Raw genomic sequence first — 23,000 nt, 5'->3', positions numbered from 1 at the left:
CACCTGGCCTTCTTTTTAAATTTAAACATAACCTTAATTAAATAAATTCTAAAGATACTCTCTCCTTTTTTACATAAACCTTAGGATGCTTTAGTCCTAGTCATCCTTTTCCATCTTTCAAGATTTGTAACCTGGATTTAGTTCTGTTTAAGAGTGCCCTGGCATCAAGTGCATCAAGTGTTCCTGGGTCCAAGCGGTCCTCCTGCCTCAGTCTCCCAAGTAGCTGGGACTACAGGCATTTGCCACCACACCCAGCTAATTTTTTTTTTTTTTTCTATTTTTAGTTTCCTGGCTAATTTTTTCTATCTTTAGGAGAGATGGGGTCTCGGTCTTGCTTAGGCTGGTCTGGAATTCCTGACTTCAAGCAGTTTTCCTACCTAGGCCTCCCAGAGTGCTAGGATTACAGGTGTCAGCCACTGCCCCGGCCTCATTCACAGTTTTTGACAGTATTTGTTAGGATTTTGTTTCTGTTTCTTCAGTTTTTTCCCCCTTTGGTTGTGAATGACTTTTTGACAGCTTGCAATAATTCACTTTATATAAACCATTTGGACTTTGATCATTTAACCTTTAATAACAATTTCTAATGATAGTTTCTAAGTTTTTAATTTATATGTAATATCTTAAGTGTGGTTTTTTTTTTTTTTTTTTTTTTTTTTTACTCATTTCTATCTCATATTTAGGATATTTCAGAAAATTTAAAGGTGTTAGTTTGGATCAAAGAATCTCATTTTGGCCGGGCGCCGTGGCTCACGCCTGTAATCCTGGCACTCTGGGAGGCTGAGGCGGGCGGATCGCTCAAGTGCAGGAGTTCGAAACCAGCCTGAGCAAGAGTGAGACCCCATCTCTACTAAAAATAGAAAGAAATTAATTGACCAACTAAAATATATATATACAAAAAAATTCGCTGGGCATGGTGGCACATGCCTGTAGTCCTAGCTACTTGGGAGGCTGAGGCAGTAGGATCTCTTGAGCACAGGAAATTGAGGTTGCTGTGAGTTAGGACGCCATGGCACTCACTCTAGCCCGGGCAACAAAATGAGACTCTGTCTCAAAAAAACCAAAAAATATCATTTTACTGTGACTCTTTATTTTACTTTTCTGAAGTGTTTGTAAATTAAATCCATCACATCTGTCAGGTGGACATGATTAAATCATGCTTCATTTTTTTTTTTTTTTTTTACTCATCTGAATCATAGTCACTTTTGTGAGCCTTTAAAAAAATACATGTCTGAGCATCACTTATCAACTTCATTAAATGTAGAGGGAAAATGTGGTGTGTGAACTTTGAAAGGAACTTGTTAGTTGCTTAAAAGCCACTGCTCTAAACAGGAAAGTCATCGGAAGGTCCATTAAAAGGGGTACAAAGCCCAGAATGATAATCTGATTTTGTCCTCACATTTAGGGTATAAGGAAGGGCTGGATTCAAGGGAGAAAATGACTTTAAGGTTATTTGATATGGTACAATGCTGAAAAAACTCCTAAATTATTTTATTTTGGATACATTCAAATATGGTTTATGTTGAGTATAAATCTAAACCTTAAAATTTAACATTCAAGTATATGTATTTATTTCTTTGTAGGCCTCGAAGTAGAGGAAAAACGGCGGTGGAAGATGAGGACAGCATGGATGGCCTGGAGACAACAGAAACAGAAAATATTGTGGAAACAGGTATCAAAACTTATTAAGAATAAAAAAAATGTACATAATACTTTGTACTGTCTATATACTGTACTTAGCATTTGTATAACAGTATTTTTGCATCTACCTTTATAATGAATTCTAAAATTTCCATCTGCCTAAGTAGTTTGATAACTAATGACAACGTGAAAAAGCTGAGTTCTTTTTTTTTTTTTTTTATTTTTAAAATATTTCCCCATCCTGAAATAATGCAAAAAAGCTGAGTTCTTGATCGATCTTTTTTTTCCTTTAGCCCTGATTTAGTAGGAATTATTTTGTATAGGTGGATAAATTTTTTATCAAAGCAAAATTAGAACTGAGAGAAACAGTAATTCCAGGCCATTAGTTTGATAGCTTATAGTGTATCTCTGGCCTGTGAGCCATCTAGTGTTTGTTTAAAGCTTATTTTGTTAATATGTGTGTTGAGGAAAAACTATGCTCCATTAGTGAATAATATTCTGAAATGCTGGGTTAAACTAGAACAAATAGTTTATGGTCTGCTGAACTTTCAGTACCTTAGATATGCTAATATGTATTGTGCATCTGCAAAAGGTAGCTACAGTAGGTTACCCAAAGTAGTTCTTAAAATTTATAGAAGTTCAATGATTTAATAAGTTATCAAAGGGACTAGGTTTCAGATTGTATTCAGAGGGTATCTGCAGGAGATAGTGTCTCATTAATAGTGTTTCAACAAGCCGGGCGCGGTGGCTCACGCCTGTAATCCTAGCACTCTGGGAGGCCGAGGCGGGCGGATTGCTCGAGGTCAGGAGTTCGAAACCAGCCTGAGCAAGAGCAAGACCCCATCTCTAGGCCGGGGTGGTGGCTCACGCTTGTAATCCTAGCACTCTGGGAGGCCGAGGCGGGCGAATTGCTCAAGGTCAGGAGTTCAAAACCAGCCTGAGCAAGAGCGAGACCCCGTTTCTACTATAAATAGAAAGAAATTAATTGGCCAACTGATATATATATATATATATATATATAAAAAATTAGCCGGGCATGGTGGCGCATGCCTGTAGTCCCAGCTACTCGGGAGGCTGAGGCAGAAGGATCGCTTGCGCCCAGGAGTTTGAGGTTGCTGTGAGCTAGGCTGACGCCACGGCACTCACTATAGCCTGGGCAACAAGCGAGACTCTGTCTCAAAAAAAAAAAAAAAAAAGACCCTGTCTCTACTATAAATAGAAAGAAATTAATTGGCCAACTAATATATATATAAAATTAGCCGGGCATGGTGGCACATGCTTGTAGTCCCAGCTACTCGGGAGGCTGAGGCAGCAGGATCGCCTGAGCCCAGGAGTTTGAGGTTGCTGTGAGCTAGGCTGATGCCATGGCATTCACTCTAGCCTGGGCAACAAGCGAGACTCTGTCTCAAAAAAAAAAACAACAAAAAACAAAAAATAGTGTTTCAACAGTTGTTAGATAAAGGTCAGGCATAGTGATAAGCTTTCTTTCTGAAGTTGAACATCATCTTCATGCTTACAGAATATCACATGGTTTTAAGAGAAAAGTTAAAAATTGTTACATCGTTTAAAGTATAATTTTCCAAAAAAATGTTTGTTTATGATTGTCAAATGTATTGTTATTATATGGCTATAATTCTTGGAAAGCCTTGAAATATTCTACAGTTGCTATTTTTATTTCCAGTAAGGTCTAATTAGTTAAAGTGACAAAATGAAGCTTGGAAGTTCAGAATTCTAAGTTTCATCCATTTGTGCACATTCATTACCACATTAAACTTGAATTTATGTAAGTTCTATTAGTTTGTTTTTTTTTAAAGACAAAGTCTTCCTCTGTCACATAGGCTGGAGCACAGTGGCGTCAGCCTAGCTCACAGCAACCTCAAACTCCTGGGCTCAAGCAATCCTCCTCCCTCAGCCTCCTGAGTAGCTGGAACTACAGGCACGTGCCCGGCTAATTTTTCTATTTTAGTGGAGAGAGGGGAGGTGGAGGTGGAAGTGGAGGTGGTGGAGGGTCTTGCTCTTGCTCAGGCTGGTCTTGAACTCCTGACCTCAAGTGATCCTCCCTCCTGGGTCTCCCAGAGTACTAGGATGGTTTTTTTTGCAAGCAAAGACCTTCACTTCAGAAGGTTAGTTGTTCTTCTTATGACTTCTTTTCATGAACCGTATACTGTTATTTATTAGTGTGAAGTCTTTTTGAAGCTTTAATTTTTAACGTAATGTTTACTTATGAGTTACTTTAAAATAATGCTATCACACTGTACCCTGTATTCCTCTTTTGTTGCACATATCAGCATTCTTCCTGGGTATTGTCTCTCATTTATTAAAGATTTAGACTCTAACTTTCTATTTTACTCTCCACTGCTTCTGTCATTGTCATATTAGATATAATCTGTTCAAGGTCCTCTCCTCTTGGCTCTTGATTTCCTTCAGAATCCTTCCTCAGCCTCTTATTCTTACAGTCAGTAATATGTTAGCCTTTGCCACTGTGTCACTTATCAGGACGGTTGTTTAATTTCCAAAATCTCAATTTTAATTATCCTGTGCTATGACCATCACTTATTTTTTTCCAGTTCATTTTCTCCTAATATACACACCACAATAATTTTCTAACCATATTGAGACCTCCAGTTCAGTAACCTTACCAGTGCATTGGGCTTTGTCACCTTTACTAGCTCAAATTCTGTGATCCATCCTTTAATCATTCTCTCACATACTTTCAACTCCTTTGCCATCCACCACTGTATTGCTTTCATGACACAACCCCAGTTTTTCATTCTTGCACCGAACATGGCTAGAGAAAAACATATAATCTTGCTGACTGGTTTCATTTTAAATTTGTGGCCTCAGATCTCAAGCAGGTTTTGATTGCAATTAGAAAAGTGGTTCCATATTCCCTTACCATTGTTGAATCTTCTTTCCAGCTTGCATCTCTGCCCACATACTATATCTTCCCACCTGGTAAAATGGGTTGAAGAGTCCCTGTGGTTCTATAAGGCAAACTCTTCTGCTTGTGTCCTAGATTCTGTACCTTTTCACCTATTATGGACTTTGGGCCTGTAGTTTTCATGTGTTGTTTATTATTATTGTTATTGTTGTTATTATTTTGAGTTAGAGTCTCACTCTGTTGCCTGGGCTAGGGTGCCATGGCATCAGCATAGCTCACAGCAGCCTCAAACTTCTGGGCTCCAGCGATCCTACTGCCTCAGCCTCCCAAGTAGCTGGGACTACAGGCATGCGCCACCATGCCCGGCTAATTTTTTCTATATATTTTTAGTTGGCCAATTAATTTGTTTCTATTTTTAGTAGAGGTGGGGTCTCGTTCTTGCTCAGGCTGGTTTCGAACTCTGGACCTTGAGCTATCTGCCTGCCTCGGCCTCACAGAGTGCTAAGATTACAGGCGTGAGCCACCGTGCCCGGCCTGTGTCAATTATTATTATTGTGTGTCTTGTACACTAGAATGTAAGGTTCATGAAGCCAGGAGGCATTCATTTTACTAAGTGAAGCAGTATTACATTCTTTTTTTTTTTTTGAGACAGAGTCTCACTTTGTTGCCTAGGCTAGAGTGAGTGCCGTGGTGTCAGCTGTTCTCACAGAAACCTCAAACTCCTGGGCTCAAGCAATCCTTCTGGCTCAGCCTCCCAAGTAGCTGGGACTACAGGCATTCGCCACCATGCCCAGCTAATTTTTTTCTCTCTCTGTATTAGTCGGCCAATTAATTTCTTTCTATTTATAGTAGAGACGGGGTCTCGCTCTTGCTCAGGTTGGTTTCGAACTCCTGAGCTCAAACGATCCGCCCACCTCGGCCTCCCAGAGAGCTAGGATTACAGGTGTCAGCCACCACACCCGGCCAGTATTACATTCTTATATTTTCCTTTTTTGTGTTTTCTAAGTCACCTACTCTTCTCGGAACATCACCACAAAACTAAATTTCTGTTATCTAATTTTTTTCTTACATGATGAGTAGTAAGCCTTACAAATGGGCTGTCTTCTTATGCTATCTCCTATGAGAGGTCAAGGCAAATAAGTTTAGAGAAGAGCACAAAGAACATTGTTTTACTTAGGTTTTTTATAAAGTTAAATAAAGCCAAGTGTGTTAGTCTTTGCTTTGTCTTTGGCATGGCCACTGTCTAGTTCTTTTACTGAGCATGGTGAACATAGGGCAAGGAGAACAGTGAACGAAAGGATAAAGAACAACTGTTAAAACCACCGACCTGTGAAGAAACCCAAGCAAAGACAAGAGTTCCATAAATTTCTAGTCAATTTAGAAGCAAACTTGAATTCACTGCAAGGGTATATCTCAGGACCCTAGAGTTTATTGTAAGGTTCTCTTATTCTTGTAAATCCTGTCCTTTGATACACTCAGTTGGTGATTTTTAGTAATGTAAGAGTATTAATTAAAATGAGTATCCTGTGGTGGGTTGGTGGGAATGAATAATCTGCAAGTAGTCATTGAAAAAGTAGTAAAAAGTTCCATGGACCAGTTTGTTAATATTTTATGATAAGAAAATCCTATCTTTCTTTTGGAGGAGATGGGGGCTTTTACCATTTCTGTACATTTCTTAAATATGAATAAAATCAACTTGAATGAAGTGCTAGTTACTTGAAAAGAAGAGAAATTCCATTTTCTTGAGAATCATATAATCAGGGCTTTGCAAACGTGTTTTAATTAATTATAATTAGCTAATTATAATTTAGTTATAATTAAAAATTTCTTCGTAATGTTCAAGTTGTCATAGTTTGGCTCATGGGAGCACCTTGTCAGCTGGCTTCTGGGTTCTCTTTAGTGTCATCTTAAAACTTTTCAGAGCTCATTGCTCTTTGGCAATATCTTTCAGTTTCATCTTTAGTACTCCCTGACCCAAGATATGAAAATAGCTATTCTCTAAGGGGTTCTAGTTTTTTTCATGGAGAATAGTATTGGAGACAAAAATCTAGGCTCTAGAGATGCATATCATACTGTTTCTGTTCAGAACTGTTATGCTAGTCCACTTTAGTTGTGTACTAGTTCAGTCATAATGATGTTTCTGTCAACAGTGGACTGCATACGTGATGGTGGTCCCACAGGGTTATAATGGAGCTGAAAAATTCCTATTGCCTAGTGGCTTCGTAGCTGTTGTGGCTTCCTAGCATAGTGCAACACAGCATATTACTCAGGAGTTTGTGGTGATGCTGGTCTGAACAAACCTAAGGCACTGCAAGTCATTTAAAAGTATAGCACATATAATTATGTACAATAGCTAATACTTGATAATGATATGACTGTATTATTGATTTGTGTATTTACTATACTATTTTTTTTTATTGTAATTTTAGAACACTTTTAGGTTCACACCAAAATTGCAGGGAAAGTATAGAAATTTCCCATATATCCCCTGCCCCCATATGTGCATAATCTTCTTCATTATCAACATCCTGTACCAGAGTGGTACGTTTGTTAAAATTGTTTAACCTACATGAATATGTCATTATCATCCAAAGTTCATAGTTTATATAAGAATTCACTCTTTGTGTTATACATTCTATGAGTTAGGACAAATATAATGACATATATCTACCCTTAAAGCATCATACAGAATAGTTTCCCTGCCCTAAAAATTCTGTACGCTCCACCTATTCTTCCTTCCCTTCCCCTTAACCCCTGGCAACCATCATTCATTTTACTGTTTCCATACTTTTGCCTTTCCCAGAATGTCAAATAGTTGGGATCATACAGTATAGCCTTTTCAGATTGTCTTCTTTCACTTTTATTTATATTCTTTAATATAAATATTTTTATTTATATTTCTTTATATCTCTATATTCTTTAATCTTTATATTCTTATATTCTTTAATCTTTATTAAAGAATCTTATATTCTTTAATATTTATATCTATATTTATATTCTATCCATGGCCTGGATATACCACAATTTATGTATCCTTTCACCTATTGGAAGAACATCTTGATTGCTTCCAAGTTTTGTCAATTATGAATAAAGCTGCTACAAACATCTGTATGCTTACCCTTATAAAAGGGAAAATTTAAAAAAGAAAAAAAAAACCCATCTGTGTGCAGATTTTTGTGGACATAAAATTTCAGCTCATTTGGGCAAATACCAACCAACATGATTACTGGATTATATGGTAAGGAACCACCAAATTATCTGCCAGAGTGGCTGTACCATTTTGTATTCTCACTAGCAGTGAATGGGAGTTCCTGTCACTATACATATTTGCTAGCATTTGGTAGTTTCAGTGTTCCAGATTTTGGCCTTTCTAATAGGTGTGTATTGATATGTCATTGTTTTAATTCGCATTTCCTTGATGATATATAATGTGGAGCATCTTTTCATATGCTTATCTTCAATCTGTAAATCTTCATTGGCGAGGGTTATATTCCTTATGCTTCTACCTTCTGAAAGAGATTGTAGAGAATTGGTATAATTTCTTCCTTAAATGTTTGGTAGAATTCACCAATGAACCTAACTGTCCTTGGTCTGTCCTATTTTGGAAGGTTATTAATTATTGATTCAACTTGTTTAGTAGACATAGGCCCATTTAGGTTTTCTTTTTCTTTCTTTTTTTTTTTTCCCCCCCCTAAGACAGGGTCTCACTGTGTTGCTGGGACAAAAGTGCAGTGGGGTCATCATAACTCACAGCAACCTCACACTCCTGGGCTCAAGCAATCTTCCTGCCTCAGCCTCCTGAGTAGCTGGGACTACTGGCATGTGCCACCACACCTGACTGACTTTTCTATTTTTTTTGTAGAGACGGGATATTGGTATTGTTCAGGCTGGTGTCAAACTCCTTGGCCTCAAGCAGTCCTCCCACCTTGGCCTCCCGAAGTGCAAGGATTACAGCTGTGAGCCTGGCCCCCTAAAGACAGATTTATACTGGGACAAGAGTGTGGTGGTGTCATCACCACTGGTTATTATCTGTCTACTAAATGATGAGTAAACTGAAATTGAGATGAGGTTTTCTTGTCAGGGTCACATTGCTAGCAAATGGCTAAGCTAGAATGCAAATTCCAGACCATTAGATACCAAGCCTTTGATTTTAACTAACAAGGCAAACAGCTTTTGCTATTAACCCTTTTCATGTCATAGAACCAAGTATTTAGGGTTAAATAAAAGTCATTGTAGGTGAAAAAGTAATGGCATAAAAGAAGATACGTAATGGAATTACGTAAGGTCAAGGGTTAGATCTAATTTATCTTCGTGTCCCCAGAGACATGTCTAGCACATAGGTAATGCTGTTTAATGAAGTACACAGAGAATCTCTTCTCTTAAGAACTTCCTTACATGTGATTGGGTTTTAGTTAGTTCCCACTGCACATGTGCCACCTAGCGGTTAGAGATTAACCACAGGTAGTGACTACAGATAAAATTGCCACCGCTGTACTTAGTGTTCTCCATGTTTTTAGCTTTAGAGCATTGCCTGTATTTTAAGTGTTTTTCAAACTAAGGGGAAAGATACACTGAGGAGTTTGCATCGAAGAAGAGTATCTCATTGTTATTTTTTAAATGTAAAAAATATTCTAATTTCCACAGTTTTGGACTGCAGGCAGTTTGGCCTAATTTTGGCCCCATGAAAGATAAAAACTCTGCAAAGCGGCTGAGTAGCCAATTCTGGACTGTTTTCTTGGTTGAATGACTAGCTGCTGCTTTTATGCAAAGCATAGGGTAATATTCAAGAGTACATTTTTAGTAATAAACTGGAGATAACCAAGTACTAGCATCAGGAGTATTCCGTCAGGTGTTGCTGGGTTCACAGCCATTCGCATCACTGGGTGGCTTAGCTGGTGGGATCCCTGGTTGACATCATTTTCAGTCAGAGCAGTCTGTTTCACGTTCTGCTGCCAAACTCTAACGATCTTTGAAAGACTAGCACTTAGGAGAAGAGAGACACGAACACTAGTTTAATTGTCCTACCTTGATTTTTATAGATATTAAGACCTGACTTTTTCTACCAAATGAAGAGTGACAGTTAAAGACAAGGTTCTATTATTACCTATAGTTTTGTATATTTAGGGATGTCTTTTTTGTTTGTGTTTTGTGGCTGGAACTGCTGCTTCCTAGGAAGCAGCCGTAAGATTCTTGTTCATTAAAGTATAAAAGACCGACAAATTCTAGCCAAAAATAAAACCAAAACTCATCAGTCTCTACTGTTTCTTCAGCAAATCCAGCTTAGGATCATATGCAGAGCTAATGTTAATAGAGAAGAAAGAGAACAGGATGAGCTCCCAGAGCCTGCCATACTATTTTCCTCTTTGTGAATCAGGCCTGGTCCTGATACCGCTTCTTACATTCTTTCTTTTTTTTTAAATTTATTTTTTTAATGGAATACTTTATGAATTTGCGTGTCATCCTTGCACAGGGACCATGCTAATCTTCTCTGCGTCGTTCCAGTTTTATAGTGTATGTTCTGTGGAAGTGAGCACTGATACTATTGAAAAAAAATCCTTATGGTCTGAATCCGTCTCCCTACCCCCCAAAAAAACAAAAAAACCTGCTGGAAACCTGATTTCAAAGGGTTGTGTACCTGAAACTTACTAATTTACCGTTGACATTTATGTTTAACTTCTCTATCTCCTTCTGGTTCTAATTTGAGAGAGAAACAGACATTGTCCTACTTGTTTCCCCTTAGTTGTAAGCAATGAAACTCCCCTAAAAAAACATTAACACATTGACTCCCACACTAGAAAAATTTTTTTTTCCTTGAAACCACTGTGTTTTATTTTTTTTTTTTATTTTATTTTATTATTTTCTTTGAGGCTGGGTCTCACTCTGTTGCCTGGGCTAGAGTGCCGTGGCTGTCAGCCTAGCCCACAGCAACCTGAGACTCCTGGGCTCAAGCAATCCTCCTGCCTCAGCCTCCCGAGTAGCTGGGACTACAGGCATGCGCCACCATGGGCCGGCTAATTTTTTTCTATATATTTTTAGTTGGCCAATCAATCTCTTTCTATTTTTAGTAGAGACAGGGTCTCACTCTTGGTCAGGCTGATTTTGAACTCCTGACCTTGAGCGATCCACCTGCCTTGGCCTTCCAGAATGCTAGGATTACAGGCGTGAGCTACCGCACCCAGCCCTTTTCTATATATTTTTAGTTGTCCAATTAATTTCTTTCTATTTTTAGTAGAGACAGGGTCAGGGTCTCGCTCTTGCTCAGGCTGGTTTTTTTTTTTTTTTTTTTTTTGAGACAGAGTCTCACTTTGTTGCCCGGGCTAGAGTGAGTGCCGTGGCGTCAGCCTAGCTCACAGCAACCTCAAACTCCTGGGCTCGAGTGATCCTTCTGCCTCAGCCTCCCGGGTAGCTGGGACTACAGGCATGCGCCACCATGCCCGGCTAATTTTTTTTATATATATATCAGTTGGCCAATTAATTTCTTTCTATTTATAGTAGAGACGGGGTCTCGCTCAGGCTGGTTTTGAACTCCTGACCTTGAGCAATCCGCCCGCCTCGGCCTCCCAAGAGCTAGGATTACAGGCGTGAGCCACAGCGCCTGGCCCTCAGGCTGGTTTTGAACTCCAGACCTTGAGTGATCCACCTGCCTCAGCCTCCCAGAGTGCTAGGATTACAGGTGTGAGCCACCGTACCCAGTACACAGTGTTTTATTATGAAAATAGAATAAAAACGTAACAAACAAAACCATCCTTTCTAATTTAATGAAAAATTTGTTAGTTTTTATTGTGTTCCGTGTTGAGTTATATGCAACTCACAGTGCAGTCAGAAGTTATGGTAACTGGAGAACACAGCGCTGCACGTGTGGCATGCTTGGGTGGGCGGGCTGGAGCTTGGGGACAGGAGGTTGGGGAGATATGCTGATTGACAGGGAAAACAATGAGCAGAGGTTTCACAGCACACAGGCATGCTGTGGACCTTCCCACGCCAGCCGTTCTACTTTAGGGCGGCCTCTGTGACCAGAGGTGTGATCATCACATAAGTTTATTTTGTGTTTTTCGTTCTCAAGAGAAAATGTTTAGAGAAAATGAGCATAAGGAATTGTTGGAGAAAATGATTAACAAAGTTTTGGACATGAGTGATGAAGATGTTGATCTATTTAGTGATGATTGAGAGGAGCACCATCCTAGTGGAGATAGTGGGGACAGTTCTGATAGTTCTGACGTATGAGTTGCATGTGCTTCACGAGGCCCTGAGCTCAAAACTGGCATGGGTTAAATACAACTTAAATGGCAGTCAATGTGTTAAAAGTGTTATATTTTATGGGAAGAATAAGGGAAAAACTGAAGACTGTTGGACACTTTGCCAGGAGAAGAAAAGTTTTGATTAGAGGTCATGTGATAGACAGCAGCATAGTTAATGGAAGCAGACAGGCCACACCTATTGTAGGGAACAGTTTGGAAGTGGGGGATAGATGGAGCTGGCTCTTAGAAGGAAAGTGTTTGCAGGGGATTGTAATGTCACATGACCCTAGTCCATTTGGCTCATTGTATGTCAGCTTCTGAGGCACTGTTCTTATTTCTCCTTTACGTTTCTTATTTCTTTTTCTCTTACCCTCCTCTAACATACCTAATATTAAGAATGGTACAGCAAAGGGCACATGTGTTCTGGGCCTCTCTGAGTAGAAATGAAATGCTTCCATGAAGTTATTTTATGTACAGTCATTTTATAGTACTTTGAATATAATAGGCAGAGAGAGTCTCTACTAGAATTCTGTTTCTTTCGATCATTGGTTGTAAAAAGTATTAGAAAACAGGCAGCACAAAATAACCTCTGGCTCATTCCAGATGCTTTCCCCAGAGGTTCAGCCTCTCTAGGCACAGCTTGCTTTTCAAATTATAGCAGGTCATAGTTAAATCAAATATTTTAATATGCCATAAAAAGAGTCAGTTGATTTTCAAACTCCAGTATTGTGTCTCATGGCCTGATCACCAAGCCACTTAATTTGATTTTTTGTTATGGCAGTTCCTACTCTTGATACCAGTTTCTATATTAAATAGGGCATGAGTTAAACTGCTATAACATAGATTCCAAAATACAGCATTAGCTTAAATAAAACCTGTTAATCTTTCTTTCATGTAATAGTTTTGAGAGTGAGATGTATAGGCTGATGAAGTACTTTGCGCTGTGTGGTTGTTTATGGACCTTTGTTTCTTCTGTCTTGTGGAAACATCCCCTGAAGTGTTGTCCTCATTGTTATCTTGCAGATGGGTTTCTGTCATGTCTTTTCCCATCTACCCGAAAGGGGACTATAACTTAGTTCAGAGCAGATCACTTCCTTTTAGGTGATGGGGAAGGTACAGTCACTTCTGGTCATATTCTATTGGTGAAAACTTGGCATGCTTAGCTCAAAAAAAGGTTGAGAAATAACATCTCTAGCTGAGCAGTTATGTGCCTGCTAAAACCTGAAAATATAGAGGAAGGAGAGTATGGAATTTGTCCTTCATCTGTTTTTTTTTTTTTTTTTTTTTTTTTTTGAGACAGAGTCTCACTCTGTTGCCTGGGCTAGAGTACGGTTAGCCTAGCTCACAGCTACCTCAAACTCCTGGCCTCAAGCAATCCTTCTGCCTCAGCCTCCCAAGTAGCTGGGACTACAGGCATGCGCCAACATGCCCGACTAATTTTTGCTATTATTTTTAGTTTGCCAATTAATTTCTTTCTATTTATAGTAGAGACGAGGTCTCACTCTTGCTCAGGCTGGTTTCTAACTCCTGACTTTGAGCGATCCATCTGCATCAGCCTCCCAGAGTGCTAGGATTATAGGCGTGAGCCACTGTGCCCAGCCCCTTCATGGTTTTCTACAGGTTTGTGTATCTTATCATGTTCATCTTTGGAGTTCGTTACATATTCTGGGTTTGAATACCTTTTTGGGGATGCAGGTTACATGCATGTTCTTTCATCTGAGACATTTTCATTTTGTTCATGAGGAGTTTTGTCATATAAAAATTCGAAATTTCATTTTATGATCCTTATTGATACAAATTTACGTATTTGTACATTTGATTGTAGGTAGGTACTCTATCAATTTTGTCTCTAGGAATAGACAGGACACTTTGATAGGCCTCACAAGCAGTTAATTTATCGTCAGCTTTTCTATTCCAGTTTTAAACATGGGAAAAGAAATATTATTTTAAATATGAAAACCAAAACCTGTTTGATGCTCAATGTCTCATTGAATTTATGCTTTGATAGGATTTACAATTATTTATAGTTTTTCTAACTAAACAATAATTATCGAAATTGTTCATTTTTCAAAATACTTTCCTAAAATTTATTTTGAGTCTAGAAGATAGTCACAAAAATAGGGAAGTCAGATGGAATGGCTGATCTGAGAGATAGCTAGTTTGGTGTGAAATTGAATGTTCAAACTGCTAGTTCTTTCTAGAATGCAGTAAAAATGTGGCCTGGGACTCAGGAGGGGAATTAGTGCTAGAGATGTTGACTTAAAAATCATTAAGTCCAGAGGAGATTGTTGAAACCTGTTCTTCAAAGAAGAGCATTAAAGGATACAGAAGATTGTATCTATATTTAGAGTTCTAAAAGAAATCAACCAAAAAGAATGATATTAGCAATCTCATGAGTTATGTGGTAGTTTACTAATTTTCTAGATGAGTGAAACAGATGACTTTGACATAATGTCGAAAGCTGGTAGATGGTAGAACTGGTGCTTGATACCAGATCTTTATTTACTCCAAAGCCTATATTCCTCTGTTAAATCTCCCTGCATCTGGGAGGCCGAGGTGGGCGGATTGCTGGAGGTCAGAAGTTCAAAACCAGTCTGAGCAAGAGCGAGACCCGATCTCTACTATAAATAGAAAGAAATTAATTGGCCAACTAATATATAGAAAAAAAAATTAGCCGGGCATGGTGGTGCATGCCTGTAGTCCCACCTACTCGGGAGGCTGAGGCAGCAGGATTGCTTGAGCCCAGGAGTTTGAGGTTGCTGTGAGCTAGGCTGACGCCACAGCACTCACTCTAGCCTGGGCAACAAAGTGAGACTCTGTCTCCAAAAAAAAAAAAAATATCTCCCTGCATTTACCAAAGGGAAGAGCATTTCACCAAGGAGGAGGTAGTCCTAGTGTAAAATGAATTTTTAGGATATTTGAAGGCTTTTGAGTGGCCCCTGGATTGTTAGTTGTGTTGCCATCAATGTTGTTGGTGAGAACAATTACTATAATAGGAGGACAGATACATATTAAAAAGAGTTAGTAGGCTGGGCGTGGTGGCTCACTCCTGTAATCCTCCCACTCTGGGAGGCCGAGGCAGGCATATTGCTCGAGGTCAGGATTTCAAAACCAGCATGAGCAAGAGCGAGACCCCCGTCTGTACTATAAATAGAAAGATATTGGCCAACTAATATATATAGAAAAAATTAGCCAGGCATAGTGGCGCATGCCTGTAGTGGGGAGGCTGAGGCAGGAGGATTGCTTGAGCCAAGGAGTTTGAGGTTGCTGTGAGCTAGGCTAATGCCACGGCACTTACTCTAGCCTCTTTTTCTGTCTAAAAAAAGAAAGAAAAGAAAGAAATTAGCTGGACAACTAAAAAAAAATATGTAGAAAAAATTGCCAGGCATGGTGGCACTTGGCTGTAGTCCCAGCTACTCGGGAGGCTCAGGCAGCAGGATCCCTTGAGCCCAGGAGTTTGAGGTTGCTGTAAACTAGGCTGATGCCATGGCACTCTAGCCCAGGCAACACAGTGAGACTCTGTCTCAAAAAAAAAAGAGTTGAGGGGGAAGGAAATGGAGTTTTGTTACTCCAAGTGCCATGAAGTTTGGTGGTAAAAGGAGGGAAAGACAGAAGTGGAGCTTGAAGGATTAAAAATGTTTTTTGTTTGTTTGGGGATGGTAGTGCAGAATCTAGCCAAGAGCATCGAATTGCATCAGGAGCACTGGTGGAGGGCTGATGTCCCTTCATTTTAGTACTGTAGTATTGAAGATAGAATAGACATACTGTTTTTTTTAAAGAGAAGAATGATGTTAAGGGTGATGGCATTTGAAAATCCTCTCAGCAGTTGAGTTGCTTCCGAGAACGTATGTATACGGTGTTTGACATTTGTTCTATAGATTGACTGCTATAATCCTAAAGATAAGATTCTTAATAGTTATTACTAGATGAAACTTCTCAAGTCTGTTGTAATTTGGGCACAGGGAAAAGTATACCATACTTCACATTGTTTTGATTATTATTTTGCAGTAGAGAATGAATATGAATAATGCCATCAATTGTATACACAAACATTTCCTGTATTAATGAACTATTATTTGATTTTTTCCATTGGGATGTATGCTTTATAGACAAATTCACCAGTGATGAGTATAGATACAAAATGACTCTTTATATTCTTTTATTTACTGTTAAGCAGAAATCAAAGAACAGTCTGCAGAAGAGGATGCTGAAGCAGAAGTGGATAACAGCAAACAGCCAGTCCCAGCTCTGCAACGATCTGTGTCTGAGGAATCTGCAAACTCCTTGGTCTCTGTTGGTGTAGAAGCCAAAATCAGGTTAGAGAATGAATGCAGCTGCATTGGATATTAATTACAGGAAAAAAGGCTGTGAATTGACTATAGAGAAAATTTGGGAAATACAAATTTAGGATATAAATCTGGATGGAAGCTTACTATTTAGTACTTTTGAATTTTAAGGCTGATAAACTCTGTGTGTAGTTCGGTGAGTAGCTCGGTGGGCTTACCAGGGGTCCTCAAACTTTTAAACGGGGCCAGTTCACTGTCCCTCATACCATTGGAGAGTGCGGACTGTGGGCCCGGGACGAGTAGGCTGCTAAGCATGACAGGCAGTGGCGGCAAAAACACCGAGAGGGCTGGATAAATGTGCTAGGTGGACTGCATGCGGCCGGTGGGCCATAGTTTGAGGACGCCTGGCTTAGGCGATTACAGAGCAGGGCAGTACAGTAGGGTTTTATTCTAGTCATTTTAGGCCAGTACAGAATATTACCAGTATGTTATTCCTGGCAGAAGAAATAACTATGAGCATTTAGGAGAAGCATTAATTTGTAATATTATCTGTAAACTTAACTTTGTATTTTTGTACCTTACTGTCTCCCCATTCTTTAAAAAAAAAAAGAAATATAGGATGCTGTAACCACATCAGTGTATAATTAAGCTTTTGAAGTCTTATAGTTTTTAGACCTTATTTGAGAGATATGGATAAAACCATGAAATTATCAATCAGTTGAATGCTCCAATCTTCTTGAAGTGTTTTTTCCTTTTGCTTGTGGCATACGTCATCCTTCATTTTGTCTTTCCCCGGCTGCTGTGGAGATTCTACCTTTATAATGTTGGCATCCTCAGGGCTGACTCCTCAGATACCATGTCTACTTTTTGTGTCTGTTCACTCCCGGAAAAAGAAAGCTCATTCAGTCTGATAGCTGTAAACTCTGTGTGTGTCCTTAGGAATCTCAGTGCTCATCTTTACCTGAACTCAAAACTTTCATGTCCCTCTATCTGTTGACATCTTCTTTTGGGAAGTGCCTTAGATACCTCACCCTTAATGTGTCCACTGCCTTTCTGGATTCTGCCTCCATTCTGCTCCAAATATGCTTTTCTTCAGGGTTTTCCACTTCAATAAATAATGCCAATAGTTTCCCTGTGGCTTAGTCCAAAAGTTTTGGAGGTAATCTTGGTTTTCTATCTTTTCTCCTTCATAGCTCAACTTCTGAAGATGAACTTCTTCTCATCTTGATTCAAGTCACTGTTATCCTTTGGAGGCTGTAGTAGCCTTTTAACTAATCTTTCTGTTTCTTCTCTTTACTATTCCACAGTCTAATTTGTTCATAGCACGGTTGTAAAGTTTATTCTAATTATGATGATCAGTTCTCCTCCTACATTCTCTTTATTGACTATTATATTTAAATTATATTTGTAATTTCAAGTACTTACCAAGTCTACAAGGCATGATCTGGCCCTGGCTGCCTCTGTGATGTCATTTGTCACGTACAGTGCTCTCACCACATTGACCTCACTTTTACACACTGATCAGGTTTCTGTTGTGAGGGCCTTCCAGCTTGCTTTGCTGTCAAATGGCTTGCCTCCCAGAGAGGCCTCCCTAATCATCTGCCAATTCTCTTATCCTCTGAAGTGTCATGACTATAACCTAGTTTTGGTCAGCTCAGGGAAAAGAGCACACAGTGTGAATCTTGACAAAGGGTATACAAGTGTTTGTTATACTGTAGTCTTTAGTCTTCCTTCCCCCAATATTTTTTGGGAGGTTTGAACATTTTCAAAATAAAAGAGTAGGATGGAAAATAAATAAAACAGCAGTCCCACTGTATTTTATGCAGTAATTCTGCTTTACTTTTCCTTGTGATACTTTTTATTTCCTGAGAGTTCATTTGATGATTTTTATCTGCCTTATTGCCATGTGAGCTCTGTGAGGGCTGCCATGGTCGGCTTTGCACATTGCTCTGTCTCTTGCACCTGATAGTCCTCAACAGAGATTAGGTGTTGTATAAATATTCTTGAATGAATAATGAATAAAGCCATCAATTTCAAATAAAAAAATTGACATTTTTCTTAAGAGTCTTTCAAAATTATCTTTTTAAATGCAGAATAAGCTGGTGTTAGAAATAAGTTGGGAATCCAGAATTAGAATTAATTTAAAATTCTGTTTGAATAGAATTTAAAATTCTGCTTAAATTGTAACTTAAAATTTGAAAATGCTGCTTGTAGTTCAATTGATAATACCATAAACTTTATTTTTATTTAAATTTTACCATTTTATCCATAACAGAAATTAAAAATGGTAATGCATATGTGGAATTGAGAATATTTGGTAGTTGATAGCAGGCATCTGAGAGCCTTCTAAGAGTGTTCTGTGTCTCTGTATTCAGCTCTGCCTGTGGAACCTGTTGTAGTTCTTAACCTTGCTTGATTCTATGTCTGACTGACTTAGCTCTGTCCCCTGTGACTATCACTTAATTGGTCCTCATGAAATACTTGTAGAAAGTGAAAGTTAAAAGCTATTCATGAACATATAAAAATTTATAATATATAATAATAAAATGGTCTTTCAAAATAATAAGAGTAGATAACTCATTAATTGGCTATCCATTTAAAAAATAAAATTAGATTGATACTTACACAATATAGGAAAAGACCTTTGCATTAGATTAATAAACAAGGCCATAGTTATTTATTCTGGACTGTACTACTGCCACCACTGTGATCTTTCCCTAGACAGGAAAGACTGGATGTGCCCTCCAACAAAGCCAGCGTGCTGTTGATAAAGACTTGACTTTTAGTTTAGCCACTGCCACTTTTTTACCTTTATTTATTCATTTTTATCTCTCTGTACCTCAGTTTCCTTAAAGTAGGATGACTAGGTTGAATCTAATGAATTCTAATGGTTCCATATCATAAATATTCTAAAAGAATCTACAGATAATTAATGATAATAGTGGGATTTTAGCAAGATTGTAGATATACAATCAAAATGCAAAAGTAACTTGTATTTTTATATATCAGGAATAGAGGTAAAAAGTATTTTTCAGAATATTGTTTTCTAATAATATAAAATAATATGTAACCAGTATTATGTGCAGAAATGTGAATAAAACCTTTATAGAAATAATTATTAAACTTTTTGGAAAGATATTAAATAATAATAATATAAATGTAATATTCATATTTTAGGAGATGCAGTGTTTTAAAGATATTCTTTCCCAATCGATCTGTAGGTTCAATATAATCCTTATAAAAAATGTCTACAGTAAATTTGACAAGCTGATTTTAAAAGTTTATATGAATATGCAAAAGGCAGGATAAGCCAAGTTTTACCCATCAAGAAGAACAGAAAAAGATTAACAGACTAGTAAATTAAGTCAGTGCTGTATTACCACAGGGACAGAAAAACAGATAAGTGGAACAGAAGAGTGAACCCAGAAACAAATACATGAGTAATACGGACAGGTTATTTATGGCAAAGTAGCATCATAAATCAGTGAAGAAGGATATGTCTTCCAATAATTGTGCTGGGATGACATACTTAAAAAAAAAAAATTTTTTTTTTTTTTAAATTTTGAGACAGGGTCCTGCTCTTTTGCCCAGGCTGGAGTTCAGTAGTATGATCACAGCTCACTGCAACTTCCAACTCCCAGGTGCAATCAGTCTAGAAGGTTTAGCCTTTGGAGTAGCTTGGGCTACAGGTACAAACTACCACGCCTGGCTAATTTTTTTTTTTTTCCCTTTTCTTTTCTTTTAGAGAGGCAGGGTCTTGCTTTGTTGACTAGGGTGGTCTTGAACTCCCGGCCTCAAGGGATCTCCCATCTTGACCTCCCAAAAGCACTGGGATTACATGTATGAGCCATTACACCTGGTCTACCTCATTTTTTTTTTTTAAAGAAGGTAGACCTAAAGAAAAATTTTTTTTTTTTTTTTTTTTTTTTTTTTTTTGTAGAGCAGGGATCTCGTTGTTGCCCAGGCTGGTCTCGAACTTCTGGCCTCAAGTCATCTTTCCACCTCAGCCTCCCAAAGTGCTGGTATTAACAAGCATGAGCCACCGCACCTGTCCAAGAAGGTAGATCTTTATTCACATCAGCTCCAATTAATTTGTAGACTTACATGTAAGAAGCCAACCAATAAAATTTTTAGAAGTTAATGTAGGCTCATGCCTGTAATCCTAGCACTCTGGGAGGCTGAGGCGGGCGGATTGCTCGAGGTCAGGAGTTCGAAACCAGCCTGAGCGAGACCCTGTCTTTACCAAAAATAGAAAGAAATTAATTGAACAACTAAAATATATATATGCAAAAAATTAGCCAGGCATGGTGGTGCATGCCTGTAGTCCCAGCTACTTGGGAGACTGAGGCAGTAGGATTGCTGAGCCCAGGAGTTGGAGGTTGCTGTGAGCCAGGCTGATGCCACGGCACTCACTCTAGCTTGGGCAAGAAAGTGAGACTCTGTCTCCAAAAAAAAAAAAAAAAGTTAACGTAGAAGAATTTCTTCATTACTTTGGGGTAAGGAAAGAGTTTTTAAAACAAATGAAAGGCGCTAATTATTAAAAAAAGATTGATTAATACCACAATATTTAAATTAAAGACTTCTTTTCATAAAAGTTAACAAAACCAGAGTGAAAGGATAAATGGCAGAAAAGGGTAAAATATTTGTGAGACATATAACTGACATAGGATTTGTGTCCATATGTATTTAAAAATGAAACAAATCAGTAAGAAAAAGCCAATTCAGTAGAAGCCAAAAAACTTGCAGTAAACATTACTTGATTGCGACATACTTTTTAAGCACAATGTTGGATTTTAGTTAGCTTATCTTTTGTTTACATTCATAAGCAATATGAATTTTTTTTTTTTTTTTTTTTTTTTGAGACAGAGTCTTGCTTTTGTTGCCCAGGCTAGAGTGAGTGCTGTGGCATCAGCCTAGCTCACAGCAACCTCAATCTCCTGGGCTCAGGCAATCCTCCTGCCTCAGCCTCCCAAGTAGCTGGGACTACAGGCATGCGCCACCATGCCCGGCTAATTTTTTTCTATATATATATATATATTAGTTGGCCAATTAATTTCTTTCTATTTATAGTAGAGATGGGGTCTCGCTCAGGCTCAGGCTGGTTTTGAACTCCTGACCTCGAGCAATCCGCCCACCTCGGCCTCCCAGAGTGCTAGGATTACAGGCGTGAGCCACTGCGCCCAGCCAGCAATATGAATTTTTGTAATTTTTGTTATGATTTCCTAGTTTTGGAGACAAAAATTACATTAGCCTTATGTGGAGCCAGGCATTTTTGAATTTTATTTTATGGAAAAACTAGTTTAAGATGAGAATTAAGTCCATACAAATTTGAAGTAACACACTTTATAAAATTACCTGGGTCTGTGGGGTTTCTTTTGAAAGCTGAACTCTTACTACAAGTTCAATTCAAAAAAATTTTTTCTCTTCAGCTGCCTGTTTCATCTTGTACCAATTGTGGCATTTCATATTTTTCTCAGAACTTACAAATTTCATCTAGGTTTTCAAGTGTAGTAATATGTGGTTCATGATACATTTATTATTTTTATTATTATTTTGATTGACATATAATGTATACATTTATGGGTACAATGTGACATTGCAATTTTGATAGAGATTGCATTGACTCTGCAGATGGCTTTGAGTAGTATGGATATTTTCTTTTTTTTTTTTTTTTTTTTTTTTTTTTGAGACAGAGTCTCACTTTGTTGTCCAGGCTAGAGTGAGTGCCGTGGCGTCAGCCTAGCTCACAGCAACCTCAAACTCCTGGGCTTGAGTGATCCTTCTGCCTCAGCCTCCCGAGTAGCTGGGACTACAGGCATGCGCCACCATGCCCGGCTAATTTTTTATATATATATCAGTTGGCCAATTAATTTCTTTCTATTTATAGTAGAGACGGGGTCTTGCTCTTGCTCAGGCTGGTTTTGAACTCCTGACCTTGAGCAATCCGCCCGCCTCGGCCTCCCAAGAGCTAGGATTACAGGCGTGAGCCACAGCGCCCGGCCTTAGTATGGATATTTTCATAATATTGATTCTTCCAGTCCACAAACTCAGGATATTTTTGTTTTCTTAAATTTATTTCATCAGTATTTTATAGTTTTCAGTATACAGTATACTTTTACCTCCTTGATTAAAATTATACCTAATTATTTAATTTTTTGTTGCTTTTATAAATGGGCATTTTTTTCTTGATTTCTGTTTTGGATAGTTCACTATTAGTATATAGAAATGCTACTGATTTTTGTATGTTGATTTTTGTATCTTGCAACTTTACTGAATTTGTTTATCAGTTTTAACAGTTTAGGTGGAGTGTTTAGGGTTTTCCATATATAAGATTGTGTCAACAGCAAATAGAGACAATTTCACTTCTTCCTTTCCTATTAGTGTGCCTTTTATTTCTTTCTCTTCCCTACTTGCTCTGGCTAGGACTTGCAGTCCTGTGTTGAAAAGAAGTGGCGAGAGTGAGCATCTATCCTGTCTGTCTGTCTGTCTGTCTATTTAATTGCATGTGGAGTTATTTCTCTTCTCCATTTTGTGTTTTGTTTGCATTTTGCCTTTTTTTCCCCCAGAGATTTTGTTATTTTAAAAGGAATTAGATTTTGGTTTTGTTGATCTCTCTTGTTTTTAGTTGTCTATTTCACTGGTTTCTGTTGTTTCTCTTGCCTTCCATCAGTGTCCTTGTTTACTTTTTTCCAAACTTCTTCAGTTGAAAGGTTAGATCATTTATATTTAAACATTTACATTTATTGATAATTTATGTACATTCATAAGCTCTCTTGGAATTATTACTCTAGCTGCAACCCACAAATTTTTATATTCAGTATTATCATTATCATTTATTCCAAATATTGTTTTTATAGTTTCCAAATGTTTGGAAAATTTTAAGTTATCTATTTGTTGTATATCTTTAGTTTTACTACATTATTGTCAGAGAATATTATTTGTATGATTTTGGTCATT

General features: G+C 38.1%; 1 protein-coding gene and 1 non-coding gene across 18 annotated transcripts in view; one reads left to right on the top strand and one right to left on the bottom strand.

Moving 5' to 3' along the window:
• Positions 1 to 23,000, top strand: part of KMT2C (lysine methyltransferase 2C) — a 253,793-nt gene that overhangs the window by 68,718 nt on the left and 162,075 nt on the right. For 15 of the 17 annotated variants that reach the window (XM_076006746.1, XM_020289638.2, XM_076006744.1 and 12 more), the window contains 2 exons: positions 1,581 to 1,669; positions 15,932 to 16,073. In XM_076006746.1, the coding sequence (XP_075862861.1) occupies positions 1,624 to 1,669; positions 15,932 to 16,073 (188 nt within the window). In that variant the 5' untranslated portion in view covers positions 1,581 to 1,623. The remainder of the gene's footprint in view (positions 1 to 1,580; positions 1,670 to 15,931; positions 16,074 to 23,000) is intronic. The other 2 variants (XM_020289650.2, XM_020289639.2) reach the window with 1 other exon arrangement.
• Positions 9,945 to 10,053, bottom strand: LOC142873161 (U6 spliceosomal RNA). The gene has a single exon (XR_012921209.1). It is a non-coding gene; the product is annotated as a U6 spliceosomal RNA (small nuclear RNA).

Source organism: Microcebus murinus, chromosome 9, assembly GCF_040939455.1.
Source record: "Microcebus murinus isolate Inina chromosome 9, M.murinus_Inina_mat1.0, whole genome shotgun sequence".
NCBI classification, from domain to species: Eukaryota; Metazoa; Chordata; class Mammalia; order Primates; family Cheirogaleidae; genus Microcebus; species Microcebus murinus.
This window is presented reverse-complemented; position numbering and strand designations above follow the sequence as displayed.